Source organism: Ovis canadensis, chromosome 14 (assembly GCF_042477335.2).
Source record: "Ovis canadensis isolate MfBH-ARS-UI-01 breed Bighorn chromosome 14, ARS-UI_OviCan_v2, whole genome shotgun sequence".
NCBI classification, from domain to species: domain Eukaryota; kingdom Metazoa; phylum Chordata; class Mammalia; order Artiodactyla; family Bovidae; genus Ovis; species Ovis canadensis.
In genome coordinates this window covers 16,719,579-16,735,109 of record NC_091258.1, presented here as the reverse complement: position 1 = coordinate 16,735,109, position 15,531 = coordinate 16,719,579, and the positions used below count along the sequence as shown (strand labels likewise).

General features: G+C 40.3%; 1 protein-coding gene across 1 annotated transcript in view; it reads right to left on the bottom strand.

Moving 5' to 3' along the window:
• The window catches only part of CNTNAP4 (contactin associated protein family member 4), a 289,562-nt gene that overhangs the window by 116,728 nt on the left and 157,303 nt on the right, over nt 1-15,531 (bottom strand). Inside the window, exon 4 of the mRNA XM_069549623.1 lies at nt 13,249-13,396. Within this exon, the coding sequence (XP_069405724.1) occupies nt 13,249-13,396 (148 nt within the window). The remainder of the gene's footprint in view (nt 1-13,248; nt 13,397-15,531) is intronic.

Sequence of the window (15,531 nt, the reverse complement as noted above, 5' to 3'; positions counted from 1 at the left end):
ACAACTATAAAGTACCTTTGTCATGTATGGTCACATGTTTACGATTATAGGGCATCATTCGAACACAGCAAGTTACTGTCTCGCTTTGGCCCTATTCCTTCAACTGTAATGTGGGAATAATAAGAGTATATTCTTTTTTGAAACTGAAATATAGGTGACTTACAATATTGTGTTAATAATAGAATATTCTTCATAGGACTGTTGTATGAACGCATATCTACATAATTTTGGAAGTTGCTAGCATATAATTAGGCTTCAATAAACGTGAACAATTACTAACGCTAATGCTATTATTTATTATTAGAATACTGGGCAGGGAAAGAGGTATACCAACAACAGTTTAATAAATACATTTTGTGTGTTTTTCTTTTAAGTGGACTCTTTAAAAAATAATGAATTTCTGAGGTGCACAAGAAATGCTCAGTTTTCAATGTCATTGCCGGGTTATGCAGCAAGAATGAGCTTGAGCCATCTGCGGGTTCTGTGGCTTTTTCTCTGTCTGTCAGCAAATGCCTGAGCTGACTCACCACGGCAATTGTCAGTGACCTGAACCCTCCTCAGTGAATACCTCCATCTCAATTCTTCTCAGAGCAGGAATCAAGGAAAGAAGAGACTCACAAAGATTGCAAGCCCTGCTCTCGTATCAATTCTCCCTGTGACCCTGGGAAAGAGGTATGGCCTGCTTGATTTGCGTGATTCAGAAATACAACCTCCCACTGCATAAGAGTTTCATCAGAGAAAATATTCAGATTTCTTTCAGGGAGTTGTGTCAGAAGTGGAATTGCTGAAACATGTATTCTGTGCTCCTTCTGTAGCACATGTTTATGGAGACCTTTCTGCGAACACAGTGGAAGACACAGTGATGCATAAATCCAAGCGCAGTTTTTCCCCAGAGCTTACAGTCTAACAGAGAGGACAGCCGTCCCTGAGAGGTGATTATTCATGCTTCACTTCTGCATTAGAGCTGGGTCCCAAATGATTTCTCTCATGTGAACGGGGAGCTGAACCTCTCAGCCTCAGAGAAGGATGCTAACTAAATGGCAGAAATGCTTCACCTCCATGAGCAGCAAACTGGTTTCCTCTGCATATTTTGCATGCAGGCACACTCCTCACTGTGATATCTTCCACTTGACCCAGGCCCCTCTTCCTCACCCTTGCACCCTACCCCTGCTCTAGAAGTTGGAGGCTTCTCCAGTTGTGAGGGGTTTCCACTTGCAAAAGCAATGTTTTCCCCACCTTATCAGTGAAAAACACATCCAAGGGCTTGATTTCTCAAGTGGTGTGCCATGGTCCCACCATGTTAGAGTCAACTGAGAACCTCTTGTGGCCTCCACAAATACTCAGCAAACACCCTGAGCTCTGCCTGACGTCCACTAATTCATTAACAGACTCTCTGAAAGACAACCCTGATAGGCAGGCTCCTCAATGAGACTGAGGCAGACAAAAGCATGAGGTTTATCTGACAAGAGGAACAAGCAGTTTATAGAAACCTGTTCTCTGAAAGTGAACAACCTCATTGCATATGGAATTGTACCGTGGAAAATAAAATTGTTTTGTTTATTAATATCATAGGTGGTACTTGCAGAAAGTTGCGGAGGTGGTAGCGACTTGTCCCTGAAAGACGTTTCAGGGAGAAACAGATTCTGTGAGCTAAACTATATTATTATTGAATCATATTATTATTGATGAGATCAGCTAACTAAGAAACTTAAATCAGAAAAAAATGAAATAGGAAACACACAAACTGGAAAACAAGTCATTGAAAATAGGAAATTGACTTTATTGATGGTCCTGAAAGAATTCTTGAAAAAGACAAGACAGTCTTCTAATAATTGTTAGAGAACACCCGAAAAACACAAATAGAAAGAGTGCTACCACTGGTGGAAACAGCGATGAACCAAACTCTTCTTGGCTAAATTGAATTCAGTCTTAAACACTGAATACTGCCTCTCTATTTAAAAATTACTACCTATGAATCACTAAACAGAGGGCCAGTTTCTCCTTCTAAAAAAACCACATTAATCAGACTGAGTCACCATTAAACTATTATATAGTGAAATATTAAAGCTACAGCATGACGTAGAGGCACTTGAGTCTGCATTACAGAACCAGGCTTTGAAGAGATGTAGAGGAGAGACTAAGCACTCTAGAAATCAACAGGAAATGAGCTGTTCTATTTTTGCATGGTAGCATAAAAGAACACAGAATGATTTAAGGGACTCTTGGGTTTAAAACAACTAAAAGTAATACAACAAAAAGGAAGAAGGCAGACAAGGAAAAGGTGACTTGACTATCATGCTTTTAAATGATTGAGTTAAGGTCAGTGATAACACTCCAGGGGGTTATGGGAGCAAACATCATCATGGCCATTTATATGTCAATCTAAATTAACATTTTGAATAGACTTGAAATAGGTAACATCTACTTCATCAAGGACACTGGAGTGTGTCATGGGAGGATGTAAGCTAGATTTCTGTTTCTAATATTTTAATTTTTGTGATCTCACAGATCCTCAGTTTCCCCATTTGGAACATGTGAAGAATAATTCCAACCTTTCATGCTATACCGAAGAAGAGTTGGGCATCCAGTGGAAACATCAGAATGCCTTGACATTTATTATTAAGTATGCTCTTTAATGGCTCAGTGGTGAAGAATGAACTGCCAATGCAGGAGATGCAAGAAACCTGGGTTCAGTCCCTGGGTCAGGAAGATCCTCTGGAGGAGGAGATGGTAACCCACTCTAGTATTCTTGGCTGTGAAGTCCCATGGACAGAGGAACCTGGCAGACTACTGTCCACGGGGTCACAGAGTCAGACATGACTGAGCACACAGGCATGCTATTATTATCATTTTAATAACAACTTTGGAAACGTCATATGTTCATCTCAAAGATTTTTGCCTTTTCATCAACTGCCACTGCTTGAATATTTACATATTCATTCACTTTTTGGTTTATATCATAGTGAATCGGATATTTTTCTTACTGCATCTACTTCACAAATAATTGCTGAACATTTACTGTGCTAAGTTCTATAGCAGAAGCCTGTGTAACAGTGAACATATAGGCTTCTGGCCTCACGGATCCTCAAATTATAAGGGAAAAGAAAGACATCATGAGACTCATCCCCATGTGAACAGATGCTTTTACAAATGGTAAAAGGAACTTGAAGGAAAAGGACAGGGTTATATGAGAGTTTTGAGTAGAAAGATTCAAATTAGGTTGCTGATTAGGGATGACATCTCTGAGGAAGTGATATTTAAGATGAAGAGATGACTGCCTATGAGAAAGTCCAGGGTTAGGAGGATGTGGGGAGGGGAGGAGAGGGTGGGAAGAGCTGGGAAGGCGGGGAGTCTGGCAAGAGATGGATGGCGTGGAAGGAACTACAGGGAAAATTCAGCTCCACAGGGAGCTGAATTACTGGCAGATCACCTTGACTCTGTGAAAACTTGCTTCCAGATTTTTCTGGGACAGGTCTATTTTGGATTTGTCTTTAGTCCCAGGACATAACAGTTGGCTGTCAATTATGGTCTTTATTCCTAAAACAATGCCTTTCTGGGTTTTCAGTTAGAAGCCCAAAGTGCTTAGCAAGTCTAAGATGGCAGGACTTGAATCCAAAGGTGCCCTTCCCAGATCTAGGCAGACGCTGAATGAAGTCCCCAGGATTTTCATTTCCCGACTCCTGCTTTTGCCCGATGCATCGTGGGTACATGCAAGTCAGGGATCAGGCAAGGCTCTAAGGGAACTGTGGATGCAGAAGTCAGAGCTCTCCTTCTGACACCTTGCTTTTTGATATTCCACCCCAAATTTCTAACCACTCTGGCAACTTTGAACTTTGTCCTCTGTCTCCTAGCAAGATTTGGCTCCCTTCTGCTTAAGCATAATGATGTTCTTAGGAGGAAGTCAGTTACACGTGGATCTCCTGGAATTTTTTTTCCATCATTCAAGAATCAAGTCCTGTTTTGAGTTGAACTTCAAAGCCTTGGCGCAGCTTTTTAAAAATATATTTTATCCAGCAACTATAATTGTTGTGGGCAGCACAACAGTACAATAAAAGCTCTCTCTTATGACTGGTACCTAAAAGGAAATCTTTTTGTGAACACATGCATGCTATTATTATCATTTTAATAACAATACTTTGGAAATGTCATATGTTCATCTCAGAGATATTTCCCTTTCATCAACTGAGACTGCTTGAGTATAATAAATTTGGATATTATATTATATGGTGGATTATATAATATTGTGGATATAATGTGAATGTTATATAATTATTAACTTGGTCCATTAATTTACTTAGGATTGCAAAATGAGCATATACTGATTCTACTATTTCTTCTCTATTTATATAAATATAACTTAAAACAGAAAGCCCTTCTAATCTTCTATGTGATTGCCTTGAGGTACAGATTACATAGGAAAACCAGGATAAATGCTTGATGTTTTCTCTGCATTCATTAGTTTTCAAAATAATGAGTCAATTCCTTAATAGCTCTCTTAGGTGACCAACAGGAGTTTTCTCTTTTTAGAATTATCATGAACCCATTCCTTTAAATACAGTTAATATGTTTCAGAACTGCAGTTACCAACTTCACTGATGCTAAAATATTCTTTGGTCAGTGAGAGCCTCTTCAGTTGGCTCTGTGTTCTTTTGACATAATCCTGATGGGTTTTCACAGTGTCCTTATTTCCTCAAATTTTAATAGCCACTCATTTTAATTTTAATATAACTTCACCCTATCATCAAATTAAAATCTTCAGACTATAAACTCTGCAAAGAATTAGAATTTATCTACTTTGATTTTAGGCCAATAAGAATCTATCCTCTTTTTAAACTCTGACATAAAATAGGATCCCTTAGCTGCAGTATTACCTGATAAACAATCTGAGAGCAGGGATTGCATTTAATGCATCTTGTCAAGATTTCAGCAGTTAACACGTTGTTAGCATTAGGTGCTCAGTCATGCCTAATGCTTTGCGACCCCATGGGCTGTAATCCACCGGGCTCTTCTGTCTGTGGAATTCCCCAGGCAAGGATACTGGAGTGGGTAGTCATCCCCTTTTCCAGGGCATCTGTTGGAGTTGCTTGGATTCAATCACAACTATTCTTTAGGTAAATACATTTCCTGCTTTTCCTTTCCCTGCTAACCCAAAAAGTGGTGTGAGAGAGCTGTACCCTGAGTAGACAGAAGTCTGTTGCCTAGTTTTCTCTCAGAGTTTTTCACCCACATAAATATTTACACCTCTCATGCCACTTTATTACATTTCCTGTTAACATATTTTCTAAGCAGAAATCTACAGATGTGAGTAGTTCTGACTTTCAGTGTTTTTTACATTACAAAATGCACACTCTTAATTTTTTTAAGTCAGTGTGTTTTGCACTATCTGACTTATTTCCATCTACTCAGTAGAACCCATACTTTTCTCTTAAGTGGTCTGCCATTTAGCGCATAAACATCCTAGCGTGACACTTCTGTCCATTTCTTCTCTGCCAGTCCTCTCATTCAGTCCTTGCCCTGGGCTCTGTGCCTGATCTCCAACAGGATGGGTGTGCCGCCTGGATGGGGACGGCCTTCCTGAGGCTCCCCAGACCTGCTGCCATTCATTCATCCATCTATCCAGAAGACTATCTAGTTTCAACATCATAGAACATGCGTGATGTGACTGGGAGCAGAACATTCCTTCTGACCTAAACAGGAAGTACTAGAGAAACTGTCAGAACGTGTGCTTTCCACACTGAGAAAAGACCATGAGTTAAAGAATTATCTAGGTAGGGGAATAAAGGCTGGATGTGTGTGATGGCCCTATGTATCATTTAAAGATCCTAAGACTAGAAAAATCATGAATCCACAGCAGTTCAAAGACACTAATTATTTTCACTATAGCTGGGCAGCTGGATGTTCTTCTGCTGAGGACGAGTAAAGAGAGACCACGGATTACAAAATGAGAGTGTTCACATAAGAACTAGAAAAAAGAAACCAAGAATTTATTCTCAGGGCAACCACTTCAGCAGTTCACCCACAATTAAACATTATCTCCTGCGGCTTAATTGCCATTCCGAAGGACTCCTCAGACACACTCACTTGAACCCAGTTATTTTCTTTTCTTGCCTTTTGTTTACCATTGTTTATTCTTTGGGACACACTGCATAGAGCAGTATTTGTTCACCATCAAACACTGTCTTTTTCTTTCTTCCACAAGTTATTTCCTTCCCTACACCTCTTGTACAGATCTATAAACATGTTTGCAGTGGCTATGGCCAAGACATCTGAAATTTATACTTTCCCTTTGAACCCATAAAATCTAGCTTCTGCTTCTCTCTTTACTCAGGAAACAACTTCAGGTTTACCGACATGAAAGGAGAACATGCTCTTTGATATGGATTTTCCATTCACCTGATGCTCCTTCATAACAAGTTACTGCTCTAACTCATTGGGAGAGAGGGTAATAAAACCATGTGTGGGTCTCACAACAGCCACTTTCCCAGCAATATTCACAGGGACAGCTTGCATGTATAACTAGCCAATACACATTAGGCACAATGGGGAGGGGGCGAGGTTAAGTTTTGGCAAAAAATGCACTTTACCTGAAAAATAGTATCAAGGACCTGTTTTAATTATGAGAGAAATGCATTTCTGTCTTTAAAACACATGAGTACAAACATAGCTTTAAACTTTATACTTTTATTATCAACAGTAAGCAGAAAGATTATGACTTAATAACTAATGATATTGTATAGGTTTCAATTCTGTATCTTCAACCCAGAAGCTATGCAGTTCCAATCTTCCGTATTTTTGTCACTCAAACTCACTGAGCCAACAGTGGAATTAATTCTTTCTCCTGCTCCCTGCCAGAACTTATTTGCTCTACAGTGCCTCCTCCCAGTAAATGGTATCACCTTCCAGACAGTCGCTCAAATCTGATAACTCAGTGTCTACTCACATAAAATCACCAAATTCTCTTGATGCGATAGTGAAAGAGAAAGTGTTGTCACCCGGTCCTATCCAACTCTTTGTGACCCCATAGGCTGTAGTCAACCAGGCTCCTCTGTCCATGGAATTCTCCAGGCAAGAATTTGGAGTGGAGTTGCCAATCCCTTCTCCAGGGGATCTTCCCAACTCAGGGATTGAACCTGGGTCTCCTGCATTGCAGGTGGATTCACCAGGGCCTCCCTGGTGGCTTAGATGGTAAAGATTCAACAGTAGTCTCATCATATTGTGAATCTGATTCAATTCAGGAGAACTCTCTCTCCATATTGCTGGTCCTCTAGTCTGAGACACCAGCTGTCACTTGCACAAAGGAATTCAAGAAACCTTCCAACTGAGCTGCCACCTTTAATCGATACCCCTCATGTAGCCCTCCACCCTGCACCCATATTTCACTTGGAATGACAATTCTCAAATGCAAACTGATCCTCCAAGCATATAGACTGATCCTCATTCCCAGGCTTGACTGAACATACCCTTTCTCCTATTTGGACCATTTTTACAGCCTCCCATGCAAAAATATTTGCACCTTAGTTTCAAAACCTACTGCCATAAACTTTCTCATACTAACCTTAGTCTATCAATCACTTCATTCCTAACACCTTATACTAATGGTACCATATTTTGCTTTGGGTTTGTGTAATTTTCATGACATCACACTTTCTAATCTTTAAGGAAGTATATATTAATTTAAATTCCTCCCTACGCCCTACCCCCACTAAAAAAAGTAGATTTCTTTTTTTGCCAGTGTTAGTAGATATTTAAAGGATGAACACAAGTTTGATTCATCAAGAGAACTAGTTTCGGAAGGTGATGGATCTGATTTCAGATCCTAGATCTAACACAGGCTGTGCAATTCCAGAGTCCTTAATTTCTGTCAGTCCACTTTTCCCCATGTCAGGAGACTTCTGAAACACTGTAGTACACAATATTCTTGAGTGAGTTGCTCAGGTAACCACACTCCCCCCCAAAGTCGCGGTAACATGCTGCAGGCAATGGGAACCCATGAGCCGGCAGGCGGATGCAATGCTCCAGGCTTTCTTCTAGCCCACAGGAGGCCCACTTCACTGCCAACATGGACAGGTGTCCAGAGTCTGTGGTCTGGGAGAGACCCTGCTCATACTGCACCCTTAACACTTTTCCTTTTTTTCTTTTTGTTGTAAGGATTGCAGAAAAATGGCCTTGCATATCTGGGGAAAATCTAGTCTGATCTGGGCTACTCGGGAGACTTGCAGACAAAATCCTAAGCTGCATTCTTCTACTGACCTATAGCTCGTCCTCTTGAGGGCAGGGAACACTAGTGATCACAGATATTTCTGGGCCAGACAACCCAGAGCAAGTCACAGCGGCCATTTAGCAGAACATACAATAGTAATATCTAAGTACTGACTTCACTGTGTCGTTAAGATTATAAAAAATAGCATCTGACACATATTAACTCTCCAGTGGTCGAAACTGAAATCAGATTGATTATATTCTTTGCAGCCAAAGATGGAGAAGCTCTATACAGTCAGCAAAAACAAGACTGGGAGCTGACTGTGGCTCAGATCATGAACTCTTTATTGCCAAATTCAGACTGAAATTGAAGAAAGTGGAGAAAACCACTAGACCATTCAGATACGACCTAAATCAAATCCCTTAGTGAAAAATAGATTTAAGGGACTAGATCTGATAGACAAGAGTGCCTAATGACCTACGAATGGAGCTTTGTGACATTGTAAAGGAGACAGGGATCAAGACCATCCCCAAGAAAAAGAACTGCAAAAAAAAAATGGCTGTCTGAGGAGGCCTTACAAATAGCTGTGAAAAGAAGGGAAGCGAAAAGCGAAGGAGAAAAGCAAATATATACCCATTTGAATGCAGTTCCAAAGAATAGCAAGGAGAGATAAGAAAGCTCTCCTCAGCGATCAATGCAAAGAAATAGAGGAAAACAATAAAATGAGAAAGACTAGAGATTTCTTCAAGAAAATTAGAGATACAAAGGGAACATTTCATGCAAAGATGGGCTCAATAAAGGACAGAAATGGTATGGACCTAACAGAAGCAGAAGATATTAAGAATTTGTGACAAGAAATTCTGTATTTGTGGCAAGAATACACAGAAGAACTTTTCAATAAAGATCTTCATGACCCAGATAATCACAATGGTGTGATCACTCACCTAGAGCCAGACATCCTGGAATGTGAAGTCAAGTGGGCCTTAGAAAGCATCACTACGAACAAAGCTAGTGGAGGTGATGGAATTCCAGTTGAGCTATTTCAAATCCTGAAAGATGATGCTGTGAAAGGGCTGCACTCAATATGCCAGCGAATTTGGAAAACTCAGCAGTGGCCACAGGACTGGAAAAGGCCAGTTTTCACTCCAATACCAAAAAAAGGCAATGCCAACGAATGCTCAAACTACCGCACGATTGAACTCATCTCACACGCTAGTAAAGTGATGCTTAAAATTCTCCAAACCAGGCTTCAGCAATATGTGAACCGTGAACTTGCAGACATTCAAGCTGGTTTTAGAAAAGGCAGAGGAACTAGAGATCAAATTGCCAACATCTTCTGGATCATGGAAAAAGCAAGAGAGTTCCAGAAAAACATCAATTTCTTTTTTACTGACTTGGCCAAAGCCTTTGACTGTGTGGATCACAATAAACTGGAAATTTCTTCAAGAGATGGGACTATCAGACCACCTGACCTGCCTCTTGAGAAACCTGCATGCAGGTCAGGAAGCAACAGTTAGAACTGGACATAGAACAACAGACTGGTTCCAAATAGGAAAAGGAGTACGTCAAGGCTGTATACTGTCACCCTGCTTATTTAATTTATATGCGGAATACATCATGAGAAACACTGGGCTAGAGGAAGCACAAGCTGGAATCAAGATTGCCGGGAGAAATATCAATAACCTCAAATATGCAGATGATATCACCCATATGGCAGTGAAGAAAAACTAAAAAGCCTATTGATGAAAGTGAAAGAGGAGACTGAAAAAGTTGGCTTAAAGCTCAACATTCAGGAAAATAAGATCATATCATCCGGTCCCATCACTTAAATGGCAATAGATGGGTAAACAGTGGAAACAGTGGCTTACTTTATTTTTCTGGTCTCCAAAATCACTGCAGATGGTGATTGCAACCATGAAATTAAAAGATGCTTACTCCTTGGAAGGAAAGTTATGGCCAACCTAGACAGCACATTAAAAAGCAGAGACATTACGTTGCCAACAAAGGTCCATCTAGTCAAGGCTATGGTTTTTCCAGTGGTCATGTATGGATGTGAGTAGGACTACAAAGAAAGCTGAGTGCTGAAGAATTGATGCTTTTGAACTGTGGTATTGGAGAAGACTCTTGAGAGTCCCTTGGACTGCAAGGAGATCCAACCATTCCATCCTAAAGGAGATCAGTCCTGGGTGGTCATTGGAAGGACTGATATTGAAGCTGAAACTCCAATACTTTTGCCACCTGATGCAAAGAGCTGACTCATTTGAAAAGACCCTGATCCTGGGAATGATTGAGGGCAGAAGGAGAAGGGAACAACAGAGGGTGAGATGGTTGGATGGCATCACCGACTCAATGGACACGGGTTTGAGTGGACTCCGGGAGTTGGTAATGGACAGGGAGGCCTGGGGTGCTGTGGTTTTTGGGGTCACAAAGAGTCGGACACGACTGAGCAACTGAACTGAACTGAACTAAATGATAATTAAATAGTATAATGTTTTAGTAAACTAATATTCTGCAAGGCTAATGCTATGCATACACGGAAAATAACTGTTGACTATGGTGTAACTGAGGAATTAAAGTCAACTTGATCAAATACATTCCCATAAGGCATTCACACCCAACCTTGTTGTGGTTATTTTTTTGTCATCTATGAGAGTATTTTTCCATCAAGTTTATTTTTTTGTCTTTTATCCAAAATTATCCAACAGAAAGGGACAACAGAGGATGAGATGGATGGATGGCATCACTGACTCAATTGGCATGAGTTTGAGCAAACAGTGGAAGGCGGTGAGGACAGGCAAACCTGGCATGCTGCAGGCCACAGGGTCTCAAAAGTCGGACATGACTTGGCAACTGAACAGCAACAACAATATCATTTTACCATGTGTGTTTATGTTTGAGTTTAAAATACTTCCTCTCAGTATTGATCCTTCAACCGTGGGTCCATGAAAAAAGGAGGCTGACTAAATGCATAGATGATGTACTTTACTCCAAGAGACAGCAAATGAAGTCACAGTGAAAACACTGTTCCATGGGGCTGCAGATCAATACAAGGGTGGGAAATGGGAGGAAGGTGAGTTATCATCCAGTTCAAGGCACCAGAGAACTCAAAGGAACTTGCAGCCACTTCACAGAGACTCAAAGACCCTCCTTTCCCAGCAGCCACTTCATAGGGACTTTACTAAAGGAAACTAGCATTAGTAGCCTTGTTAAACTAATGTCAAATTTACATATGAGATTCAAATTATGAAGTGTGTGCTGCTGGGAAAACTGCTTAATATTTCTAAGACTTCTTTGGATGGGTGATTTTTTAGGATTAAATTAGAATATCTATAAAAACTGTTTTTTGACGCAAAGTAAGTGCTCAATAACTGTTTGCTATTATTATACAGTGATAAATATTTTGCAAAGTGGATGCTCTGAACCAGTAGAAAATATAACTATAAATATGAATCATTTTGGAGTTTGCTTTGCTGATTGTCCATTGTATGGCATGTAAAACTCCACAATCCTAAGACAAATAAGACTGTCCAGATTCTGTGTTCCAGAATCACAATCTTGGGTGGGATTTTTTTTTTCTTTAAGGATAATTTTATTCAAGTGAGATCATTGTAAAGGGAGGAGCTAACACATACCAGGAGCAGCTGAGCTGAACTGCAGAAGCCAAGAAAGCTACCAGGAAGTCAGGCAGATGGTGAGAAGTTAAGCTGCCCATGGATCGTCTCAGATTTAACAGCTGGAGGAGGCAGAGCATGAGCTGGGGTTCTGGAGTCTCGCAGATGAGGCTGCAAATCCTGTCATTTCGTATCTGGGCAACTGGAGCGAGTCACAGCCTCAAGAGTCGAATCTCTAAGTTTTAGCTTCCTCATTTGCAAAGCAGGGGAGTGAAAGAGTTACCTAATAAAATTTATCTGGACTTGGTTTTGAATTATAAACTAACTGCTTAATGTGGTGTCAAACATATAATAAGCACTCAAGAAAAATGTTACTTTTAGAATTATAAAAATTAATCCTATTAACATGAGTGCTGTATTGCTATTAATACAATCATGACATTTCTGTCAACGTCATTTCTCTGTCCGACACAGTGCAGACAAATTCAGCAAGCTGCCTGTCCTCTTTATGACATGCCTGCCTTTTACACAAGTGAAGTGAGCCTGAAAAAGCGATGAGACACGTGAGAAGAAAGCTTTAGCGGCTAAAGAAATAGAGGTTTACTAGAGGAATCAGGATGTAGTGGAACTGAACAGTTCTTCTGTGGACTAAGTTGTGAGACACTGGGCAAATTACTGACTGTCTCCAAACCTCAGACTGCTGGTCTGATAATTGTAGATCATAGTAACTAACTCATTGTTCTCTAATAAAAGGGCATCTGACAGGATGGTGTGGCTTGAGGTAGACTATCAATAACTCTTAGGTCCCTGTCCCACAGAAAGACATAATAAAATGTTTCATTAAGAGGAGACTAAGTGAAATCTGTGGTTTCTATCTTTTCTTATGTGAAAGTATTTCAAACACATTTTACACTTTGGCAGGGGTCTTTACCTTCTCTATGAATTTATGTTCAGGCATAGCATATTTATAAGTGAGTTTCATGGCATATTATTTTTAGGCTGCAGAGGAAAAGCATTCTTTGTTCTCAGAACAGATGACTGGTTTTACTAAATGGGTTACTGTCTTTTATTAAATTTAGGCTACCCAAACGAAACATCATAAAATATAGCCTACAGAGATAAGTTCTAATATTTACAAGTTAAGATATAGTCAGTAACATCAGATTTGGGTAAATGGATTCACATGTGTCTACAAACATATATCCATCTATCTCTGTATCAATTTGTCAATAAAATGCTTCCATTTCTGACTTAAAATATAAAAGCGGAACACATAAGCCAATATTGGCATGTATGGGCACATATAAAGCTTTCCACAAAAATTACCCATTTTTCTGTCTCTTTACATAGCTCTGAAGTCAATTTCAGCATATAGTTTGGCTTTTAAAACATCTCCTTTGATATCTATTCCACTGTGTTGGATAAACAAATACTTACTATATGCACATCCAAACACCTCGATTCGCATTCCAATTCTGCCCTTGGGGTTCCACTCCAGAGGGATGAAGCGCAGAAATCTGGCTTTGATAGAAGGCTGGAGTCTATAGTACACAACACTGTCTGCGTTTGCATTTCCTACAAATCCCTAGAAGAAAAGAGCAAGAAGGAAATCAGTGCAACTGGAGAGTATCTATCTCACTTTGTCCCCTAAAACGCCAATAAGCAGTGTCTGATTTGCTTTTTAACTTATAAAATGGCAACCATCATTAAGAGTTACATCATAATGTTTCATCTGCAGAAGTTTCTACAGTCTAAGCTGCTTTCTATATAGCAGTTTAAATCCTACCATCTGCATGAAGTCAGCTTTCACTGTGAAACCCCAGTAAAGTTTGTTTCTATGAAGTGCAGAGGAAAATAAAAGTTATTGACATGAAGAGTGAGAACATCCTCTTGTATTCAAAAGCTAGAATCAGATTCCGCACAGAGGTTGCTCACGTAGTTAATGAACAAGTAAGGTTCAGACTTATTTCTGCTGTTTCACTTTCTCATCTTACTCAGCAACATAAAGGTAAGTACCATCAGACAGTCAAGTCAGAGCTACACTCTGAGAATAGGCTCTTAAACTTCACTCACCACACAGCCGGATACACACATCAAAAACTGTTGTTACACGTCATTTTTATTCAATAAAAAAATAATAAAGTAAAAGCACCTCTATTTTAAAAATTGTTAAGGGAACCTGGAATCAATAATAATTTGGAAAGGCCTGAAATTAGACTGACAGACTCTAGAATCTGAAAGCTATGAAGACCATAGGAACGCTGCTGAGCTGCTGAGCTGCTGCTGCTGCTAAGTCGCTTCAGTCGTGTCCGACTCTGCGCGACCCCATAGACGGCAGCCCACCAGGCTCCCCCATCCCTGGGATTCTCCAGGCAAGAACACTGGAGTGGGTTGCCATTTCCCTCTCCAATGCATGAAAGTGGAACGTGAAAGTGAAGTCGCTTAGTCTTGTCTGACTGCTAGTGACCCCATGGACTGCAGCCCACCAGGCTCCTCCTTCTGTGGGATTTGCCAGGCAAGAGTACTGTAGTGGGTTGCCATTGCCTTCTCCAGCTGCTGAGCTAGTACCATCAAATCGCAAATGAGGAAATTAAATGTCAAAATGGCAAGAAAACAAACAAAACAAACAAACAAACAAAAACCCTCTGGTGTTTGCAAAACTATTATATGGTATGACCAGGAGCAGTGTTCCTTTCACAATATCAGGATGCATCTACTTAACACCTGCAAAACCCACACTTAAACAGCTTTTATTTTCTCCTACATGACATATGGTAAAGCTGCATATGTGAAAAAGTTAGGATGAGACAGAAATTGTTCTCAATAATTGATATTTAACTTAAAATTTTTTTATTTCTTCTTTTCTTTGTCTTCTTCCACCTCTTCTTTCCCTTCCACCTTCCTGTTCTCCTTCTCTTCCCCTCCTCCTCCTCATTTTTTTGTTTAACTGTAACAATCAAGACACGCAACAAAATAAGGGGTCTTATTATGATCTACTCAGCCACGTTTAACTTCTATGCAGAGTACATCATGAGAAACGCTGGGCTGGAAGAAGCACAAGCTGGAATCTAGATTGCCAGGAGAAATATCAATAACCTCAGATATGCAGATGACACCACCCTTATGGCAGAAAGGGAAGAGGAGAGTGAAAAAGTTGGCTTAAAGCTCAACATTCAGAAAACAAAGATCATGGCATCTAGTCCCATCACTTCATGGGAAATAAATGGGGAAACAGTGGAAACAGTGTCAGACTTTATTTTGGGGGGCTCCAAAATCACTGCAGCCATGAAATTAAAAGACGTTTACTCCTTGGAAGAAAAGTTATGACCAAACTAGATAGCATATTCAAAAGCAGAGACATTACTTTGCCGACTAAGGTCCGTCTAGTCAAGGCTATGGTTTTTCCAGTGGTCATGTATGGATGTGAGAGTTGGACTGTGAAGAAGGCTGAGTACTGAAGAATTGATGCTTTTGAACTGTGGTGTTGGAGAAGACTCTTGAGAGTCCCTTGGACTGCAAGGAGATCCAACCAGTCCATTCTGAAGGAGATCAGCCCTGGGATTTCTTTGGAAGGAATGATGCTAAAGCTGAAACTCCAATACTTTGGCCACCTCATGAGAAGAGTTGGCTCATTGGAAAAGACTCTGATGCTGGGAGGGACTGGGGGCAGGAAGAGAAGGGGATGACAGAGGATGAGATGGCTGGATGGCATCACTGACT